At 43.7% G+C, this 16,141-nt stretch overlaps 1 protein-coding gene across 1 annotated transcript in view; it reads right to left on the reverse strand.

Moving 5' to 3' along the window:
• b4galnt4a (beta-1,4-N-acetyl-galactosaminyl transferase 4a) overlaps positions 1 to 16,141 on the reverse strand; it is a gene marked incomplete at both ends in the record, with an annotated part of 477,817 nt that overhangs the window by 92,120 nt on the left and 369,556 nt on the right. The window contains one exon of the mRNA XM_080736977.1: positions 9,533 to 9,611. Coding sequence (XP_080593103.1) covers positions 9,533 to 9,611 — 79 coding nt within the window. The remainder of the gene's footprint in view (positions 1 to 9,532; positions 9,612 to 16,141) is intronic.

Raw genomic sequence — 16,141 nt, forward strand, 5'->3', positions numbered from 1 at the left:
CTACTCAAAGTACAAAGAATGTGAATTCCTCCACCCATGCTGACAACATATCACTGTAACATGCGCTGCGCTGCCGCTAATTGACAGCAACACTAAGTTTTTTCTTCGTTCTCTTGTTTTCCCTGTAACATCACAGAACGAGAACAGAAGAACTTTCCACAGCTTGTTAAATCAATGCAAGCATATTCAGGTCACAACTTAATGTCGGCTATTCCCTGCTCGTGTTTATTTCAGCTTGTGGTTATTGTTCCAGGCTGCCATGGCCCATATGTTTCCTAGAGGCAGCATATTTAAGTCATATTCCATTGTTGGGCTTCTTCAACGCTGCACCCTTGGTCTAAATCTCTATTTCGTTGCTCTCAGGCACAAACCTCTTATCTCCAAATTCGAACTTTTTGTTTTATTTCTTTTCGTAAATTAATGCTTTACTTGATCATACAACAGCGTCACACAGAAGCATCAAAAGTAGCACATCTGCAAGATCGAAACACGTTATGAGCTTGTATACATCTGCTACTTTTGCTATTTTATGAGGTTTCCACCATGACAGAGACGATTTGTATTTAGGTCAGGCGAGCCGGGTAAAATGTTGTCACTGTAACGGGGAACACACACCGGCTGCGGACGGCGTGTGGCAACACCTGGAAAATAGAACAGTGGCGTATCGGAGTGGCGGGCGAGGCGTGAGCGCACGCCTGCGCGCGTCTGACGCCGGCGGTGTGGGTATGTTCATTGAAAATAATGGGGGCGGCTGTGTGTCCCCCTTATGTCCAAAAGAAAAGAAAAACACAGACAGGGACAGCATCACTTTCAACCTGGCGTCCCTGAAGAAATAAATATCAGATCTACAAGCTTGTCGCATTGTGGTGCGTTGTGAGCTTGTAGTTAAAGCTTACAGACCCTGAGATGGTATACGATGAACAAATTATCACATTTGTTGTTGTTCTCTGTATCCAACCTTGTGCACAGTGCATCAGCTCAGGCTGATATGCCTGCCTTTGGTTGCATAACCCTGGTAGTGGGTAATGAGCTGTCAGTGAGGAAACCTCGTATCGCCATAATTCTACTTTTCGTAAATGAATGCCTTGACTTCATCACGCAAGAGTGTCGCACAAAAATAGTGAAAATAGGGGCACGTATCGTTATTTTGATGTCCCGTCGTTTCGAGGTCCCAGTAGTCTAACCTGCCGACGCAGGTGAACGCTAACCTGCCGACGCAGGTGAACGCTAACCTGGTGAATGCTAACCCAAAGCCTAAACTCTGACATTAACCATAAAACCCCCAACCGGACTACTGGGACCTCGAAACAACGGCAGAAAATAGCTGATCTACAAGCTCACGATGGGGGGGACTGTGGGCTATTTTGAACAATAAGAATATATTAAAAAAGGAAGGGTTTTGGACTTCCACCCGACAGCAGTGATATACCAGAAACTCCAAGCTGTGTAATCAGCTTGGCGTTGCCGGGGCCGTGGTGCTGACATCACTGTCCATCAGTGTGTTCACGGTTCACTACCCACTGCTTTGGCCGGGGTTTTCCTGGCTGAAATAGTAGGATTCTTCCTCTTTCCTTTCTTCTCCTTCTCCTCCTCCTCCTCCCCCTCTCACTCTCTCTCTCGCTGATCGAGCTCACACAACAACACATTGCGCTTGTATTTTTTCTTCTTCTTCCGCCTGAAAGAAGACGCGTGAGGGCGGCTGTGAAGGCCAGCTGCCGCGCGCACAATGGGCGCGCGCAGCTTACACTGAGCGATCAAAAATCTGGTAAACAATATATAGGATTTGATTATGGCAGTTAACCGACATTATTTATGGAAACCTCTGGCATCCATGGTGTTAACTGCTGGTATAGAGAGAGATTATGGGGGAGGAAAAAACTATGTATTGTTTTGTTATGTTAACACAGGGAAAGGTTACATACTATGCCTTTAATCTACAGTGGAGTTCAACTTCAGACTCAACAAACATCAAGGCAGAATTAAAGGGTTTGTGAACCAACGCTTAAAAGGAAAAAGAACATAAAATTCACCAACAATCTGTGTCTGTTTCCTCCAAACAAACAGAACATGTGAGTATGTAAGCTGACTGGTGGACACTGTGTGAGTCAAAACCTGGACTGTTAAAACACAGCATTGCTGTCAGGCAGATACCTGTTTTTTTGTAACTTAACATCAAAAGTAGCAGATCTGCTTCTTTTGAAGCTTTTGAATTTCAATCCTGAAAAGTAACAGTTTTGGATATATGAGATTTCCAGCCGACAGAGGCGACAGGCAGTATTTAAACCTCATTTCTCCATCACTCCATACAATGTTCACAACTAATTAAGACCTGACTTTATTCTCTCTCTCTCTCTTTCAGTTTTATGGCCAAACGCCCGCACTCTGTCCCATCAGAAGAAAGACGCAGAACTGGCATTTTCCCTGTCGGTCAGCCAGTAGAAAATAAAAGGGCTTTAGTTTTAAGAAAGGTCCAGAAGGGATTGAGCAAACTCAACTTGTTCCACGGGTAATTACACCCTCTGACAGTTTCCCGTGTTCCACCATCACTATACTTTCCTTTTTAATAAACAATATACAGGAAAAACATTGAAACCCTCTCACTTGATGTTAATTGCGGGGAAACGGTGAGCACATTAGAGCAGTGACTGCATTGGAACAGCTCTACTAAAACTAAGAGCAAATATATCGAGAATTTCCTCAACAAATAAAAACTAAAAAATGTCAGGCAGGGACGAATGGAGAAGAGATCCCGTAGAACTAGAAGACAGTCATTTTAAGTTTGGTTGTGCAAAAGGCCTGCCAAAAGGCCTGCCAAAATATCCTTTTATTGACAAAATCAACTGTAGATTTAGTGAACAAAAATCTTATGATATTTAGTCGACTAAAACTATACTAAAAGTAAAACAGCACAGCTCAGTGGAGAACAAATTTCAACTACTGCATGCATCTGACAAATAAATACATTATTATATGTTATATAAACTAAATTATGACTAAAAATTAATGTATTAAAAAGGCTATGACAAAAAAACACTTTGAGAACCAATGGCGTAAGCCCTTTTTTAGACTTTGTTGTACGAAGAATTGTTTGCCTATAATGAGGGGTGGCAGTGGCTCAGGAAGTAGAGCGGCCGGCAGTTCGATCCCGGGCTCCCCCAGAGTTAAGTGTCGAAGTGTCCTTGAGCAAGACACAATCGCTCCCGATGAGCAGGTTGGTGCCTTGCATGGTTTCCTCCGCCATCGGTGTATGAATGTGTGAATGTAATGCACAAACATTTTAAAGCACCTTGGATAAAGGCACTATATAAATGCACTATTTACCATTTACCATGTACAGCAGTGTTTCTCAACCACTGTGCCTGGGGACCTTTGGTGTGACCCTGAGAAGGGTCAAGTGTGCCCCTTGAAACTGCTTGAAAGCCAGTATTGTATTTATCATTTTAAAAATGATTTAAACTAGTGAAAACAGCCGATCTGCCGTAGATCTGCTGTTTTCACTACTGTTGTGCGACAGCCTTGTATGATGAAGCAGGGCTTTACTTTGCGAAGAAACGTACAAATTTGAATCTTGGAGATACAAGGTTTCTTCCCGACAGTGACGATATTTACACCCCCGTATTATGTTGGTGTGCCCATGGATTCTTGGGACATGAAAAGCGCGCCCATGCAGAAAAAAAGGTTGAGAAACACACTGATGTACAGTATAGTGATACGCCCAAAATAGGTTGAAAACACGTTGGAAGTGGTTAAGAGCGCCACAACCATCTCATTCACACCCTGCATGTACCTTTGACTCTCAGAAGGTACATTGTGCTTCCCTCGGAGTCAGAATAACTCAGAAGGGAGCTCTGCTGTGAGCTCATACATACTAAACGGTTGTTTTGCATCCCCGGAGGAGAGGGTAGTACAATGTATTCCTAACCTGTCCCCTCTCCCGTCCAAAAGCCCTATTTATTGTTCTGCCTTGTTGCGTCCATTTTCCTTCATTCATCCCGAAATGAAAGGACACGGGCAAACACGGCGTGATCTTTCTTTTCTTTTTGAGGGGCCAGGAGGCAGATTCGATGTCTTTATTATCCACAAGCGAAAATTGTTTTTCTCAGGTCAACGCATACATTCAAGACGAGACAATACATGACTATACAAATAAAACACCCAGCAAAGTACTTCAATTCTATAAAAGGTAAACTCATTCTAAATTCAAAAGGGTCTTTAAAAGAAAGCAATGACCTCTCCACACGTGTTTGTGTGTGTGTTTGTGTATGATTTCGTATGTGTGTGTGTGTGTGTGTGTGTGTGTGTGTGTGTGTGTGTGTGTGTGTGTGTGTGTGTGTGTGTGTGTGTGTGTGTGTGTGCATATATGCATGTCCATGAAAGCTATTAGCACACACAGTCCAGCTCATCCAGGCACCTTGCCTCTGTGTGTGTGTGCGTGTGTGTGCGTGTGTGTGTGTGTGTGTGTGTGTGTGTGTGTGTGTGTGTGTGTGTGTGTGTGTGTGTGTGTGTGTGTGTGTGTGTGTGTATAGCCTAATTTGAGACGTTTGGCGTTGGCAAAAATAGCAGATATACAAGCTCACAGTGTGTCACTTCGTTCAGCACTGCGAGCTTATACATCTACTATTTTAGACTCTTATTATAATTCCGTATCTTGAAAAACAAGGTTCAACAAGGACTAGCTAAGGTGAAAATGAGGAATCATTTTGAATTACGAAAAAGAGTGAGAACTACACTAATTTGACCATACGGCACTTGAAGAATCAGCCTCGCGTCTTTAATGGGTTAAAAAAACAGCGCTATCACAGTCATCGGCTCGGGAACAAAACATCCATGCGAGTCTGTCTGCACTATCTGCAACTTAACAAATGAGTGGCCTGGTGCCGGACCGGATTTATGTGTGCCCTATAGGCTAACGCTGGGGTGGGCCGGCCCGCCATAAATCTGCTATTTTTGTCAAGGTGTGAGATGTATTCCACTGCTAAATCACATGAAAGGGAGCCTTGCTAAGACCGCTAGGCCATCTCAGAGTGAGGCTGTGTGCGCACACACACACACACACACACACACACACACACACACACACACACACACACACACACACACACACACACACACACACACACACACACACACACACACACACACACACACACACACACACACACACACACACACACACACACTCTCTCTCTCTCTCTCACAGTGTCTTGATTTGCTGCTATAGCTTTTATCTGCTTCATTAATTTATTTTTACCAGTGCAAACTAACTTTGATGGCCTCGTGGCACGCTGGGCTGCTCAATCAGAGGAAGGGGGAGAGAGGGGAGAGGTGGAGAGATAGAGGGGGGGGGGGTGTAGAAAGAGAAGGGAGGGGGAGAGATAGAGAGAGAAATGGAGAGTGCAAAAACAAGTGAGTGAGAGAGAGTGATTGGAATGCAGTGGCGTAAAGTAACCATATACATTTACTCAAGTACTGTACTTAAGTACAATTTCTGAGGTATTTGTACTTTACACAAAGCACACAACGCCTCGCACCGCGAGGCGTTGTGTGCTTGTAGATCTGCTGTTTTCACTACTTTTGTGCGACGGCCTTGTATGATGAAGCATGGCTTTACTTTGCGAAAGAACATACAAATTTGAAACTTGGAGATACGAGGTTTCCGCTCGACAACGACGATATGTGAGTACTTTTTCCACCACTAGCAAAAACAAGTGAGTTAGAGAGAGAGATTGGAATGGAGGACAGATCATCACATGACCGTGGCTCTGTACACACGATCACGATGACGGTCATACTTATTGGCCATCTCCATGGCATGGTGGGAGAGCTGATGGTGTGAATAACAATTAACCACCAGTGTTGCCAGATGTTGCGGGAGAAACAAGCAACCGGGGTCTATGAAAACAAGCCCAAAAGAAGCGACTATCCGTCCATATGAGCATGCACACGCACACGCAAGCAGGCATGCACACGCACACGCACACACACACACACACACACACACACACACACACACACACACACACACACACACACACACACTCACGAGTGCCGCGCTGCGAGCTTGTAGATCTGCTATTTTTGAATATTTCAAATCCTTCTAAGGTTTTTTGAAAAACATATGTTTTAATATTTAGTTCCAGGGACCCCCCAGAAGAAGAATTTGAGTGACAAATGTTCGCTTAAAAAATACATATAATACACATTTCCACGACTTTTCAAAAATAGAATATCTACAAGGCTTGTATACCTGCTATTTTTCATTAGCTAAAGTATAAAATAAATATTTAAGGCCCCTCCACCAATTGGGCCCTAGTAACTCAGTCCCACTCCCCCCCCCCCCCCTTGTGACGCCCCTGGGTGCTGCTGCTTAAAGAGACAAGGGGAAAGGTGACAACAAGGAGAGACAGAGTGAAAGTAAGGACAGGATAACAGCGATAATTGTTTATCGGCGTCTCAATAATGATGTTTGCTCGCGGTATTGCTGCGTCGCCGCGTGGCTGACCTCCTTGGACGAAGTTCAACGCCTGCCAACCAAAGTTCTGAATGTGACAACGTTCACTTCAGTGGTGACATATAGCAACGGAAGCTACAAGTCATTTTCCATGGATTGTCCAGACTGACGGCTGTCACTTGTCACACGCGTCATTGGCGTGAAGTGCAAACGATTTTTTTTAGCGATCCAATGATGCGGTGAAGCATCAATCGATCATTTTGTTTCACCATTTCCACTCCCCTTCTCTCTCCTCACAATTCCTGCTCTGTTCTGCAATTCATTCTTGCCATTTTAACATATACATGCTCACAGGTGAGCTTGTAGATGAGCTATTTTACTATTAAACAGGGCTTAATAAGTGGTTAATTACTTGGCGCAAGTACTGCATTTGGTGTTTCTGTATGTGGCGTCTGTCTGTGTTTATGTCATCCAATGGGATAGCCCTTGAAAAAACATGTGTTTAAGTCATCCACAAGTAGGCCATATATGGCCACGACGAGTTCACAAGACGCAAGTTGGCACCTCAACAGAGTGCAGTCTAGTTTAGTTTAGGTCACGGGGAGGTGCCAAATGCATCTTTTGGGTCTTGAAGCTGAAGGTTTTTAGAACAATTGGTCTACGGAGAGAGACACAAAGGCACAGCTACAGTGCAGGGGGAGCAGGGGTTTCGCAGTAAATTCTGGGCCCTGGGTACAAGGATTCACTGTGTTCTTCATAAGTCTAAATGGGTTAACCCATTTAGACTGTGAACACATTATTACGCATTATTTTGAACTTCAACTTCAACAGATATAGATCTGCTATTTTTGAAAAATCGTGAAAAAGTCTTTGAATATTTTTGACTCGATTCTATAAATGTCTTCTAAATCCTTCTAAGGTTTTTGGAAAAACCTATGTTTCTATGTCAGTGGTGCTCAAACCTTTTCATGTGAAGGACCCCCAAAATGATATGTATTTGGCCACAGATCCCCTTAGTTCCAGGGACCCCCCAGAAGCAAAATTTGAGTTACAAATGTTCGCTTAAAAAATACATATATTCAAAGATTTGCACCCAACTTTTCAAAAATAGCAGATCTACAATAGCTAAAGTATAATGAAGGCCCCTCCACCTTGGGCCCTAGTAACTCAGTCCCACTTTTCCCCCCCTTGTGACGCCCCTGGCAGGGGAAGTACAAAAAGGAGTGAAGCAACATAGTTCTCTGGAAGGAGGGACGGATGCGGAGGCTTCCGATCACCTGGAGCTGCTGAGGGAGGGAGAGACGAGTGCCACTGATCTCTCCCTTCCATCTTGGCCTCCTCCACTCCTGTAAATTAACACGTTTGCTCTTATAAAATGAGCCTCCGCTGCTCTCGGAGCATCACGCACGCCTCAGGCCCCGGAACAGCGCCGGTGCAGAGAGACGCCACGAAGGCAAGAGAGGCAAACGGCAGGAAATGAAACTTACAAAGCGTGAGGGTGGGGGCTGGGGAGAACTTTATGAAGACACTGACTGGGGCAGAAGTGTGGCGGAAAGAGATAATGTAATGTCATGTAGCGGTGTCAAATGTACAATAGTTTTGTGGAGTGAGAGTCATAAGTATGTGACAAAAAAAAAAGGCCTCAAGCTAAACCGATACTCAAAATATTTGATTAAAGGACAACTTTGTCGTTTTACAACAAGGGTTCATATTTTAGATTGTAATTAGAGAAAACTAAATATGAGTGTTAAAATGTTTTCATTTACTGCTTCACTATCGTTTTAGCGATTTTAATGATTTTGATTTCAGTGGTGGGGGCATGCGTACACGTGGCTAAATATGTCTTTTTAGACAATAAACCCACTCTCAAGATGCACCGCAATCTTTCATGGGCAGATGTGACTTATGGGGGCTAGTAGTGTTACTGTAAATAGTAATACAGAAATAACCAGCTTATTTTGTCTAAAAAGACTATTTAGCCACACTTTTTTTTCTAATTACAAATAAGTTCAAATATGGCCCCTTGTTGTAAAAATACAAAGTTGCCCTTTAAGTAAAGTATTAAAGCACACTCTCAACCATTGAAGTGTTTTGGCCTGGCGACACAGGGAGCCATGGCCCCAACCAGGGGGCTCTCACTGGGCCAGCGGCCCTGAGAATGTGAGCACATGGAACAAATGGAGTGGATAGCACAGTCAAGGGTGTCACACCAAATTCTGGGCCCTGGGGACAAGGATTCACTGTGGGCCCCTCTATAGCCCCTTTTCGACTACACTCCACCACACCACACCGCACCACATACAAATATCTACATTTTCCATTACACAAAAGTACCCCTATCGGTAAGAAACAAATTGACCTTTTTAACTTGGATTATAATACAATATAAGGGTTAGGGTTAGGGTTAGGGTTAGGGTTAGGGTACTATCCTAAATTATAATTCACTATAATGGATTATAACTGCGATTATAATACATTATACAGTATTAATGTATTACTATGATAATTATACACTATAATAGATTATAATAGTGGTTATAACACAATAGAATCTATTATCATGTATTACAACTATATCCTGGTGGTCTAAATGAAAAGTCAGTGAGTGATCAGTCATTATGAAGTGTTTGGCCCTGTTTGGCCTAGCTCAGACCTACTCTAGATTGGATACTTTTTAGTACCACGTTTAGTACCGTTTTCACACCACTCTACCTTGTAGTGGAAAACCTAGCACAAATGGGCGGTATGGAGTTTTGTGGTGTTGGGCCATGTCAGTGGAAAAGGGGCTTATGAATGTTCTTCATTGGCAGAGGAGGCTTTCAAGCCCCCCCCACCCCCCCCCACCACCTTGGGCCCTAGTAACTCAGTCCCACTCCCCCAGCACAGTAGATCTCTCTTTCTGTAGTCTCTCAAGAACAGACTCTGCTACGCGAAAGATAGAGGAACTTTTCGTTGACAATGGTAAGGCAGAATGCTTTTTCTGTGGTGCTCCTCCACCTTGGACACAAACACTGAGAGAGAGAGAGAGAGAGAGAGAGAGAGAGAGAGGGAGAGAGGGAGAGAAAGACCATTCCCACTTACCCCGACCTCCACGTGGTCCGAGCCCTTGTCATCCTGCTTGTGTAGGATCTCAAAGTAGTATCGTCTGGAGGAGATCAGGCTGGGGAGAGAGAGGGACAGATGGAGAGAGAGGGACAGATGGAGAGAGAGGGACAGATGGAGAGACATTAATTGGGGGTCTTTCTGTGCAACACAGTTTACTGGTTTGTCATGGCAGTCCGGTAGAATAGGGTAAAAAATAAAACGAACATATTAGTAAAAACAGAAATAACCTGTTCCTTGGGCCAGTAGTAAGCCTTGCTGAGCCATGAGGCACGTAGGGCTATTTCTGTAGCGTGAGGCAGCTTGATGTACAAGTACACCCCCTGGACGTGACGCTAGTATGTCACACTCACAGGGACTTACCCCAATCCAACCCTTGATGCCAAGCAGGAGGCACTGGGTCCCATTTTAGTATGACCCGGCCGGGGTTTGAACCCCAACCTCCCAGTCTCAGGGTTTTACACTCTAACCACTAGGCCTTGACTTTGAATAGGTTTCATATGGTCATATCATGATGGTTATTGATTACCATTACAAAATGAATTCGCCTTTCCAAACGATCCCTCTTCCAGTCACAAAATTGTTGTGAGATTCTTGTAGATATGCAATTTTTTCTCTCTAAACGTAAAAAAAAAACAAAAAAAAACAGCATAACTTGCCTTTCCGAAAAGTAGCTGACTACAATGCTCCATCAGAAAGTTTACTTAAGGTAAAGTGCATGGCAAAGCAAACGCAGCAATGAGAGTACTTGTACAATATACTTGTACAGTACTTTCCGACAAACTGGATCTGACTTCAATCACATTACAATGCAAACAAGCTGTGAAGACCATGAGAGGATGTGTGGCCGGTCAGCATATTACCAGAGAGAGGCTGTGAATAAAACATACCCTCTGACACCATTAACAAGATAACAACGTCTCCCATGAATAAACATCTGACGTGCTTCACATGAGACGCTCTTCTAATGCAAGCTACAGCACTGTTTCCCAAACAGTGGGCCGCGACCCATTTGTGGGTCACAGAGTAATTTCCATTTTCTTTTCCTACGTAAAAAATAATTGTATACATTTTAAAACAAACAAACAAACAAATCGAAGCAATCCCATACATAAAAAATATAATAATTAATAAGTAGTGAAAATCGCCGATCAAGACGTGAACTCATGCTTCCTTCTATGCGTGAGGAGTGTCCAGGCTGCTTCTTATCACCTGACAGGGGGGGATTTCCCTGGGTGGACATAGTGCGTGGAAGGAACCCGTTATTCCAAGTTCCAACCAGTTTATTTCCCCTCCATTGGGCGCCCCAGCTGACCAGGGGGAGGCAGTATAGAGACCGGGATTACTGCTTGTTTATTTTGTGAGGGTATACCTGCACTATGAGATGGACTTCTACTACAAGCTATTGCATGCGCACACACACACACACGCACGCGCACGTGCACGCGCACACGCACACGCACGCACACACACACACACACACACACACACACACACACACACACACACACACACACACACACACACACGCACACACGCACACACACACACACACACACACACACACACACACAAGCCTACCTCATTGGCCCTAGAATAACAATGCCCAGGCCTGTTCAATAGCATATCTGAACTAATAGGCCAGCATCTGTCACTGGGTGAGACACCTCATTAACTCTGTCTCTTTCACACACACACACACACACACACACACACACACACACACACACACACACACACACACACACACACACACACACACACACACACACACACACACACACACACACACACACACAGTAGTAGCAGAGTATTAACTCAAAATCCCGAACATCACTCTGGTAACCTATTTTGAAAAATAAAGACTAGCTCCTGGCCCGGGGGCAAGCAATTAAATAATATCCGTCTAGTGTGACTCTGGCTTGTTTACAAGTGTGTTCCTCAGTGGAAGAATCTCACATTTCTGTCTGATATCTGGAGGTTCCCATTCATACACATCCACCGGTGTGATGCTGCCTACCAAATTTGGTTACATTTGTACACTCTCAGAGTTATGTAATTGAACACTTAATCCATTTAGACCTGTATAATCATTATTTTATGATTTAACAATTGAAAAAATAGCAGATATACAAGCTCACGGATCTGAATATGTAGCGAACATTTGTAACTCAAATATTTGCTTGTGGGGGGTCCCTGATACATAATATTTTGAGATGGGGTTTTGACAAAGTTGAAAAAGTGTGAGAACCACTGACATAGAAACATGCGTTTTTCCAAAATAGGATTTAGAAGACTATAGAATCGGGTCAAAAATATTCAAGATTTTTTTAACTCACTTACTGCCAATTAAAAATGCCCTCGAGTGGCATTAGTGCCAGCCCTCTCCATAGACTTCCATGTAATTTGTAGTGCACAGATCATGCACACCCATGCACAGATCATGCACCATGTTTGTGCAGGCTGTTCACAGCTTTCAAACAAAAAAAAAAGATTGGAAATCCGTTCAGGCATTCTTGAGATAATAGCCATTATGTTTTCCTAAAATGTAAACAAAGATGGCTGCCATGTTTGATAGATGGGGTTGCTATGGGGGTTAAACATGCAATTTCGCGATTTCTATCATGCCTACTACATTTTTTGGGGTCCAAAATTTTTTTTTGAAAAAAATTTTTTTTTTTGTTTTTTTTCTAAGTAAAAGTCGCCCAAAGTCGCTTGGCAGGGAAGCCCATAGTGAGAAAGTTGCTCTAAAAGTCGCCTGGCACTGTATGAGTTAATAGCAGATCTACAAGCTCACAGCGTGGCACGCCTATTTAAAGCATAAAATAATGGTTATAGTAATAATGCATAATAATGCGTCCCAGAACATCCAGGTCTGTGACCTCGAAGGTCAATAAATAAGTGTGTGTGTGTGTGTGTGTGTGTGTGTGTGTGTGTGTGTGTGTGTGTGTGTGTGTGTGTGCGCTTCCATGCCTCTGCATGCTGTGCGTGGGTACATTAAATGTGCATGCTTAAGGCATTCCCCAGCGTTGGTGCTCAGGATCATTTGGTATTTCTCTACACCCCCGTTAATATGATAATGATGATTTCTTCCGATGCAGCTGGCTAATATGCAGAACAGCATTCGCTACGGTGAGCTTTAGAGTCATTTATTGCGGCGCTTCTCCATATTCATGGGCACTGAATCACAGATGTAGTATATTGTAGTAATATATGAGCTACTGTTAGTAGTCTGTGCTTATTTTGTGGCATTTTCTGTATTCATCCTCGTAGCTCTCTCTTCCATGTCCTCTTCCGATGAAGAACTTAGGAAGAATCTGAATCGGAAATAATCTCACCAAACCGAGGCAAGCATGTCCAAAAACAGAGAAAGGTTTTGTGAATAAAGAATAAAGTGGATAAAGGCCATAGAAATGAAAAAAGGTGCATACAGACTTCTAAAGGGTAAACGAAACGCTCTGTCTAAAACATACTCGCCCTGTTTTTGTCGCGGACCACTCACCCTCCAGCGGTTCTTATATTCTTTCATTCGCTTTACCGAGGTTAAGGTCAGGCATACGTTTAGGGTTAGGCATAGTTTTACTGAGGTTAAGTTCAGGAGGGCTTCCGCCAAGCTCCAAGACGGTTTCTTAAAAAGCCTGGTTGGTCAAAAATCGGAGATAACAATGTCTAAAACGATGAAGGTGGGTAGGAATACTAGAAGAACGACCCTGAACAATGCAGATTTTGAACGAGAATCGAGACGAAACAGCCGGAGCACCTCCTGTGAGGGCCATGATGAAGAGGAAGATGGCGACGAGAGCCTGAGGAGCATTCTTCTCGAAATACGGGTGCTCAGAAAGGAGAACATGCTAGAATTCTCCGACATTAAACGACAGCTGGAGGTTAAGTTCAGGAATAAGATTAGGCTTCGGCATATTTTACTATTTTGGGCAAACTTGGAGTAGAACCGCTGCTCCTACACTTGGAAAGGAGTCAGCTTAGGTGATTCGGGCATCCAGTATGGATGCCCCCTCGGAAGTTGCTCAGGATAAGGAAATCATGGAAGTCTCAGTTGGAACTGTCAACCCCGCGACCCGATTCCGGATAAGCGGTTGAAGATGGATGGATGGATGGCAAACTTTCAGAAACGTTACTTTTTTTTTTAACAGTTCTACTGTCAGATTTATTATTTATTTATTGGGGCTGGTGCCAGCAAAAAGCAGCTTACCTTTGCGATGTTATAGAAAAAGATCTATTCATTATTTTTATTTAATATATGTGTACTTTAGCCAAGCTGGCGGCAGAGGGCAGCCTTATGCAAAGAATTGGTGTGAATTGGGCCGCTCCGCTTGCCGTCGTTCAGAGCCAGAGAACAGCCAGGAAGTGAATTGGACATCATTGATGTTTACGTGTGGAGGAGATTTGAAAGCAGCATTACGGGAGATGTTTTTACTGTACACACCCGCGCGACCCCTCATCAGCTCACAGTCATCAGACAAGGTAAAAGAACAAAGCGTACGTATTGGCAACGAGCTGGGTTCAAAATTGGGGCGAACGGGAACGTCCGAAGCGGTAAAAGAGTTAAGTGACTTTTTTCACTCAACCAATTATCCATGGTGGTTCAAATCCCCCCATCAGTACAAACCATGTCCTCGTGTTGCTCACATCAGAGGTTGAGAGCCAGGATTAATACGCTGTGTTTGTTTTGTGCTGGTGTAGTGTGTGCACTCACCGTACGCGGAGCGCACAAATCCCTTTTTTTTTTTACGTTGTCCGTGCTGTGGGTAGGCTACGTACGCGCGATAACGGTTTGCAAACCTGATTGGATAACGACCCGTCTGCGAAGGCCGAAGTGGGCCGATGATGATGATGATGATGGGGTGTGTAAACAACAACAACAACACACACACACATCATGCAGCCCAACGCCGCCCAGAACCTCTATGTCCCATAAATCATTGCAGCGGCGAGGGGGGGGGGGGGGGGGGGGCAGCAGGGGACAGTGTGTTAAGGTCATTCTCTCATGAATATAAAACGTGTCTCTTGGTGGCGGCAGCTTGCAAAGTGCACTCATGGAAACTAAAGCATCGGCGTTAAGACTCCACTCAACCTGTTTGCCCTTTCTCAACACTTGAGGGTGGGATATAGGTGGGATCAGGGGCGTCACAAGGGGGGGGGGGGGGGGGGGAGTGGGACTGAGTTACTAAGGCCAAGGGGCTCGGAATTATTTTGTACTGAAAAATAGCAGATCTACAAGCTCACGTCGTGAAAATGTGTGCAAATCTTTGAATGTATGTATTTTTTAAGCGGACATTTGTAACTCAAATTTTGCTTCTGCGGGGGTCCCTGGAACTAAATATTTTGAGATGGGGTCTGTGGCCAAACACATGTAATTTTGGGGGTCCTTCACATGAAAAGGTTTGAGCACCGCCGACATAGAAACATTGTTTATTTTTTATTTTTTAAAGGGATTTGAAATATTCAAAGACTTGCACAAAGGTTCACGATTTTTCAAAAATAGCAGATCTACAAGCTCACAGCGCGGCACTCGGTGCCGCGCTGTGAGCTTGTATATCTGCTATTTTTCAATAGTTAAAGCACAAACTGTGAGTGAATCCTTGTACCCAGGGCCCAGAATTTGGTGTGACACCCTTGGGTGGGATGGGTGGTGGGGGTGGGGGTAAAGAGAAATAGGCCCTGCTGCAATGGCCCTGAGCAGAAATATGGGGACAATTTGTACTTTTTTAAGATAATCCTTTAGGACCAGTACTAATTAGGTTTTTTACTCCTTATTCCTCCCCTCCAGCTCTGGTGTTTTGTTGGAATGGAAGGCTGTCTTTGGGGCTTTGAAATACTTATCTGTGCTTCTTTTAATTATTTCATTATTTTAGGGTGTTTGTCCTAGAACGGGAGTGGGAGTAGATGATGATATTGTCTGTTTTTATGTTGTTTATTTAGAATCGTCTTTATTGTCACGTCAACGGTTTACATAAAACAGTGAATACAATTATTTTTTTTGTGTGCAAACTCTATGGTTTCTGATTTATTTATTTATTCGTTTTTGTCTATAGACATTCTACCTATGGAATATGAGTGAAAATTTCACTGAAATACAAAAACAAACAAAAAACAGCGAAGGTTTAATTGCTGTATTGATGCAGTATAGGATTAAAGTCAGCACAACATTATTACCAGTAAGACTCCCTAATCGGGAGGCAATGGTAGCCAATCAGGAGGGAATATGGGAAACAAAGCCGTAAATGAGGGACAAACAGATCCACAAGCAACTTGTACATCTGCTATTATTCGAAAATATTTGAAAAATACTATAAATAATCTCCTCTTCTTCGCTAGCACAAAACCTTTTCAGATGGAGGTCCGCGGCCGCAACCACATCTCGATATGGGGGTCCTTGACTTGAAAAGGTTTGATATGGAAAAGACAGTTTTCAAGCTCACAACCAGGGACATGCTGGGCCCCTGATTCAGCCCGGGAAAAAGAGTTGGAGAGGCCCTCATTGCACGCTATAGAGAGAGATCTCTCTCTATAGCGCTGCAGCTACTCAAAGATTTGCCATTTCAGATCATGACAAGTGACAAGCCAGTG

Source organism: Nannobrachium achirus, assembly GCF_963921795.1.
Source record: "Nannobrachium achirus genome assembly, chromosome: 11".
Classification (NCBI taxonomy): Eukaryota; Metazoa; Chordata; class Actinopteri; order Myctophiformes; family Myctophidae; genus Nannobrachium; species Nannobrachium achirus.